Source organism: Chrysochloris asiatica, unplaced genomic scaffold, assembly GCF_000296735.1.
Source record: "Chrysochloris asiatica unplaced genomic scaffold, ChrAsi1.0 scaffold00138, whole genome shotgun sequence".
Classification (NCBI taxonomy): Eukaryota; Metazoa; Chordata; class Mammalia; order Afrosoricida; family Chrysochloridae; genus Chrysochloris; species Chrysochloris asiatica.
Window position 1 is genome coordinate 1,352,087 of NW_006408656.1, and position 6,810 is coordinate 1,358,896.

Consider the following 6,810-nt stretch of genomic DNA (forward strand, 5'->3'; position numbering starts at 1 on the left):
GGAAGGAGAAAGACAATAGAAAATTGGAGCAGTTAACTAGTAGTGAAAAGTCATGGGCTTGCTGTGCTGATGTATGGTGGAAGAACTAGGGGCTGTTTCAGGTGAGTGGTCAGGGATAACCTCTTGAGGAGGTAACAGTTAAACTGTGGCCCGAAAGATAAAGATGAGCTTACCTGTGAAGCGCATCCCAAGCAGAGGGGAGAGCCAGTGCAAAGGCCCTGAGGTGGGAACAAAGGTCTAATTATTTATGTACCTATCTGGCTCTTTGTCCAGGGCCTATGATTTATTCATTGCCACATTTCAATGCTGAGCTCAATGCCTTGCACAAAGGAAGTAATGGGTTGGATCAATGAAGAGATGGGTAAAAGGGTAAGCTGAAGATGTTCTGCGACGCATGCTGATGTAGAAGCTGTATTGAGGTACGTATGAAATGCCGCTGACCATCTCTTGTCTCTTCTAGTTGGAGCCTGAGGGTTCCCAGTACCACCAACTACAAAGACGGGAGGCTCCAGGTCGGGGACCTGGATCTGTGGGGCCTCAGATCCTGGTAAGTTGTGTTAGGAATGAGGTTTGTATCCAGGCATTAAGACTTGTTTGGGTTCTCAGAGCCCCCAACCAAGGGTGGAAGCCGGTGCAAGTTTCCCCTTTCTTCTCAGAAATGTCCAGAGGCTGAGTGCTTCCAGATGCGCTGTGAGTTGGGACCACTACACCGGCAAGAGAGCCGAAGTCTACAACTTCATTTTCGAGTCTGGACCAAGACCTTCTTGCTGGTGAGGGGGACTTAACCTCAGCCCTGAAACCAGACCATCGGCCCTGATTGAGCTGACTTCCCTCTTTCCCTGGCCCTAGCCACTTCTCCCTTAGTGAATGGGAACTAGCTCCCCTCCCTTCTCTTGTGTGTAGACTGGGCTGTGTGTCCTTGGCGCCACCTAGTGGTCACACTGGGAGTGACCTCTTCCCTTGCCTGGCCCATTCAAAGAAAGAGGGAGAGCAGGAGGGACAACATGCAAAGAATCATAGAAAAACAGAGATGGAAGAAGAGTCCACAATGGAAAGGCAAGCAGACATAGGAATAGTAAAAGCACCTATTTATTGATTGCATACTAAAGACCAGGCATTGTCTGGGTACCTACTTCACATTAACAACTGAAAAGTTTTTATTGAACATGAACTCATCTAATTATACATTATTTAGTTACAATTACATGTTTATTATCTCATATAAGGTCCATAGAAAGCAATCCAGAAGAGAATGAATCAAAAGTAGGGAAACTGACAACGTCAGCCAGCTCATGGAGAGCCCAGTGTCCCCTAGATTCTAGGAGGGGCTGCCCTGACTACCTTGTCCCCCACCCATAGCGGAAGCACCAGTCATTTAGCCTGCAGTGTGAAGCTGTGTATGAAGCTCTAAAGATGCCCTACCGAATCCTGCCTCGGCAGTTGCCTCATAAGAAACTTCAGGTGAGTCCTGGGCCCGAGTTACTGAGCCTAGTACTAGTGCTGAGACACAGTGGGCAGGGACAAGGCAGGGGGATGACTTGATAGTATAACAAATATTTATTGACACCTACGTGGTTACGAATCGGGCTGCGAACCATAAGGTCAGCAGTTCGAAACTACCAGCGGTTCCGCGGGAGAAAGATGAGGCATTCTGCTCTTATAAAGATTAACAGCCTCGGAAACCCTGTGCAGGGTCGCTATGAGTCGGAACTGACTCCACGGCACATAACAACAACAACATGTGCCAAGCACTGTGCTCACTGCTGGAGATACAAGCAGAGCAATGTTGTATCTAGCCTTTTAGAGTTCATAGTCCAATGAGCAATGACAACAAGGAGCACATCATAGGGGCACCTGAACGCAGTCCTACAGGGTCACGGACGTCTTCCAGAAGAGGTGATATTTAAGAAATATGAAGAGTAAATAGGAATTAACCAGGCTAATAGCTGTCTGGCAAACTGAATGGAAGAGATCCGTTTTTGTGCCATTCCAAAAAGAGGTGACCCAACGGAATGCAGAAATCATTGAACAATGTCATTAATATCACATACATGTAAAATTTTGCTGAAGACAATTTTTTTTTTAAATTTTTTAAAAGTTTTTATTGTGAATTGAGTGATAGTTTACAGGGCAGATCATCAGTTTTACACCTAACCAATCATATTTTGTTTGATTACAATCCCCTCCAGTCAACTGTATTTGTGTCTGCTGTTCCCTCTTCTTTTTTTTTTTTTTTTTTTGATGTACACAAAACACATGGAAAATTTATATTCATTTAAGTGACCAAAGGGCATTTTGCAAGCCAGCCTCCTGCTCACCAGCCCACAACCTTTCTCATTCCATGTGAAGACAATTTTTAAATGGTTGCACCAGTACTTCAACAGGGAGCTGCTAGAAATTTAAGCTGGATTTACAAGAGGACCTGGAATGAAGGATATCAATGCTGATGTAAGATGTATCTTGGGTGAAAGCAGAGAATATTAAAAGATGTTTACTTGTAATTTATTGACTATGCGAAGGCTTTTGACTATGTGGATCATGACAAACTATGGGTAATATTGTGAATGATGGATATTTCAGAATACTTAATTGTGCGCATGATGAATCTATATACAGACCAAGAGGCAACTGTTATTACCACAGAACAAGTGGATACTGAATGGTTTAAAATCAGGAAAGGTGTGTGCCATTTCATCATACTAATTCAATCTGGATGCTGAACAAATAATCTGAGAAGCTGGATTATATGAAGAAGAATGTGGCATCAGGATTGGAGGAACAAGACTCATTAACCTACAATATGTAGATGATACAACCGTGCTTGCTGGAAACAAAAAGGACTTAAGATATTTACTGATGAAGATAAAGACTACAGCCTTCAGTATGGATTGCAATGTAAGAGGGAAAAAAATTCCTCACAACTGGACCAATGAATAACATCATGATAAATGGAGAAAAGATTGAAATTGTCATAGACTTCATTTTGCTTGGATCTCTTTGACACACATGGAAGCAGCAGTCAATAAATGTATTGCATTAGGCAAATCTGCTGCACACGACCTCTTGTAAAGTATTAAAGAGCAAAGACTAAGGTGCACGACTAAGTTTGAAGACTACGGTACACGTGACCCAAGCCATGGTATTTTCATTCGCCTCATATGCATGTGGAGTCCTGGTGTGTCACTGAGGGTTAACGTGCTGGACTGCAAAGTCAGTTTGAACTGCAAGGTTGGTGGTTCAAGCTCACTAGCAACTCCTCAGAAACCCTATACAGAGTCGCTATGGATTGGAATGGACTCGACAGCACTTAACAACAACAACAACATATGCATGTGAAAGTTGGACAATGAATAAGGAAAACCCTAGCAGAATAGATGCATTTGAATTATGGTTTTGGAAAAAAATATTAAAAGTACCATGGACTCTAAACAAATAATAAATAAGGGGGAAACAGAGGTAGACCGTGCAGACCCGGCCAGGAGTTCAAGGCCCTGTGGGCCCAAGCGTTGCAGACCGTCCAAACCATAGGCTCTGAGGATCAGACTTTAGCCACCTAGCAGACATAGCAAACTGTCCCTCATCTGATTATTCAGGTATGCTTGTTAGTAATTGCATACATGAGCTCTGGATATCCACAGATAAATGTAAAAACCTTCCCTAAAAGCCGAGAATGTAAATTCCAAAAAGGCAAAGTTTCCACCACCACCGCCCCCCAAAAAAAGGAGAAAAGCTAAAGAGGATAGAAACACTGTTGACCGATGATGTATGGAGGGGATTGTAATCAATGTAATGAAACAAGTTATATGAATGGCTGAATGTGAAACTGATGATGTGCCCTGTAAACTTTCACTCAATCCACAATAAAAACCTTTAAAAAAAAAGTACCATGGACTGCCAGAAGAACAAACAAACCTGTCTTGGAAGAAGTGCAGCCAAAATGTACCTTAGAAACTAGGATGGTGAGACTTTGTTTCACATACTTAGGACATATTATCAGAAGGAACCAGTCCCTGGAGAAGGATATCACGACTGGTAAAGTGGAGAGTCAATGAAGAAGAGGAAAACCCGCAACAAGATGAATGACACACTGTCAGCAGCAGTGGGCTCAAACGTAATAATTGTGAGGCTAGCTCAGAACCCGGCAGTGTTTCATTCTGTGCATACAGTGTGCATAGAGTGGCTATGGTTGGAACCAACTCAATCATACCTAACAATAACAACAACCAGGCTAAGCAGCCAGGAAAAGAATATCCTAGAAAGTGGTGTAAAGACCCAAAAGTAAGAGACAATGTTGTACATTTTAGAAATGGAAATAAAATTGTTAAGTTCAAATGCTATTAACCAAAAATGGGAGATGGGAGTGGAGTCTAGGTCCAATGGCAGGCAAGTGAAGGTCAAGTGTAAGGTGGGAAAAACTTTCGCATTTTCAGTGACCTCACCTGACTTGTTCCCTAGGTGGCCACGGCTGTGCAGTGGACCAAGGCAGAGGGCAGTCAAGGTGTTCCACTGTGGATCATTATCCTAGCTATCCTCTTTGGCCTCTTGCTCCTGGGTCTGCTCATCTACATCCTCTACAAGGTGAGCCATGTCCTGCCCATGACTTGTTGACCACCCTCTCATCAAGCTCTGCCCTTGAGCCAACACATTTCCAAGTAGCCACCTCCAGGCTAACTCTCCAGGCACATGGCCCCCCTCTTCTGTCCTAGCCACATGCGTCCCATCAAAACCCTGCATATAGGATCACACAGTTCATTCTATATTCCCTAACTTAGAAAAACTCTCTTGCCTCAAGCTGGTAAATTTACTTTCAAAACAAAGTAACCCACAAATGACATATGCTGTTATTTTCCTCCCAAACCCATGGTGGCCATCACGGGCCTACAAGGGACCTCAGAGTCCTTCTCAAGAAGTAGCCACTACCAGACACTCAGAACTGGCATTTGAGTTCAAACCTGTCTGTCATTCCTGGCTTAACTGAGGACACTGTTATGACTTAACTGAGAACACTGTTATGACACCCGCCCCCCATGCCAAACCACTCCTAATTTTAGGCTTTCTAGGCCCACTGGGCCTATCGGAGGAAGAATCTTGGAAGCTCAAAGCTAGAGACACTAGAGTATGTCCTTCTTGTTCCCTGTTGGGATGAGAGCCTGGAGAAACGGGATCAGGGGTATCTAAGCACTCTTTCCTCTCCTCTGTTAGCTTGGATTCTTCAAACGCTCCCTCCCATACGGCACCGCCATGGAAAAAGCTCAGCTCAAGCCTCCAGCCACCTCTGAAGCCTGATCCCAGACTCCCAAACCTGAAGGCCCAGTCCTCTCTCACCCCCAGTCTGCTGACAGGGAGGGGCTGGGTACTTTCTAAAGGTGCTGAGGGCCAGGGAGAAGCTCCTCTCCCCAGCCCAGAGACATACTTGAAGGGCCAAGTTGGAGGGGTGAGGAACTGGGGACCACCCCCCATGCACTGTGAAGGACCCTTGTTTACACATGCCCTCCTCATAGACGGAGTAACTCAGACCCAGGGACAGAGGCCTAGGCCTCCCTGCAGCCTTCGCATTTTAGAGAGAGAGTTCTCTGAAAACAACTTGGAACCAAAAGTGGGGAATCTAATCTCAGTTGTCTGGGCTTGACATGCCACCAGGACCTACTGTCTAGCCCCAGCCTGCAAAGATTTGCCCTTGGCCTTGCCAGAGACCCAGAAGAAACCCCAGATAAGAACCTGAAACCTGGGGAGTAAGACCTGGCAGCTCCAGAGAGTGCCCGTCCTGGAGGACCAACAAGGAACACTAACCATGGATGGTGCCCCAGGACCAGCTCAGGGCAGATCCCAAGCAAGGATTGATGCTGGCTCAGAACTCAGCTCCAGGAGAAATCAGAACTCAGATGGGGCCAGATCTAGCCTGTGGCCTGGGACTGATCCAGGATCCTGACTCAGACCATTGGTAACCTAACCAGGCAGATCCAGGACTACAGTTGGGCCTACTCTAGACCTAGGCCTGAAGGCCCAATCCACCCCTGATTCAGGAGAAGTCAGGAATTACCCAGGACCCTGAAGAGGCCATGATAACTACAGATATGGAACCTCAGCCTGGCCAGACGAAGGCCCTTCCAGTCTCTCTGGAGAAAGGGAAGCCCATTGTTCTGGGCTTACAGAATTTGGGTTCTGCCCACCAGCTGCACTGACGCTGCCCCTCCCCTCCCTGCCCAGCCTTCCCCTCACCTTGGCTCCGGGACACCCGGGACTTATTTAAACTCTGTTGCAAGTGCAATAAACCCGGCCTGGGGCTCTCCACTGACCAGAGCTGGATTCTGTATCTTTCCTTCTACCCTGCTCTTTCCAAATCCATCTTGAAATCAGACATCTTGATGGAAAGGAGATGCCTGCGTTTCTAACAATTCTTTCCATTGGGAACCTGAAGTACGAGCCCCAGGAACTGGGAAAGAAATGATGAAAGAGGAAAAACTTGCTTCCTCTGCCCCATCACCCAACCCTCACCAGGTCTGGTCTCCAGTACCCCAAAAGGAAAAAGGAATCCCTGCTCTCTGTGTTTGCGGATCAGAGAATAATGTAGGGAAAGATCTAAATTGGGGTCCAGGTAACTCATCTAGACTTTCCTGAATCCAAATAATCTAGAAGAATGCTGGTGATGACCCATGGAATCAATTGTAAGAGAAAACAGACTACCATATGTTTGCACATAATGCACACATGTAAACTAAGCACACTCACATAGACTACAAATAGAACACATACATGTGAGGAGGGTGTGCAGGTTTTTTAAGGAAAAACAACTGCACAGCGTGTGTGTTG

The 6,810-nt window shown here is 45.7% G+C and overlaps 1 protein-coding gene across 1 annotated transcript in view; it reads left to right on the forward strand.

Annotated features, from left to right (window-relative positions):
• The window catches only part of ITGA5 (integrin, alpha 5 (fibronectin receptor, alpha polypeptide)), a 29,245-nt gene extending 23,959 nt beyond the window's left edge, over positions 1-5,286 (forward strand). Inside the window, exons 26-30 of the mRNA XM_006869924.1 lie at positions 461-547; positions 657-770; positions 1,360-1,461; positions 4,456-4,578; positions 5,203-5,286. Coding sequence (XP_006869986.1) covers positions 461-547; positions 657-770; positions 1,360-1,461; positions 4,456-4,578; positions 5,203-5,286 — 510 coding nt within the window. The remainder of the gene's footprint in view (positions 1-460; positions 548-656; positions 771-1,359; positions 1,462-4,455; positions 4,579-5,202) is intronic.
• The last annotated feature ends 1,524 nt before the right edge of the window (positions 5,287-6,810 follow it).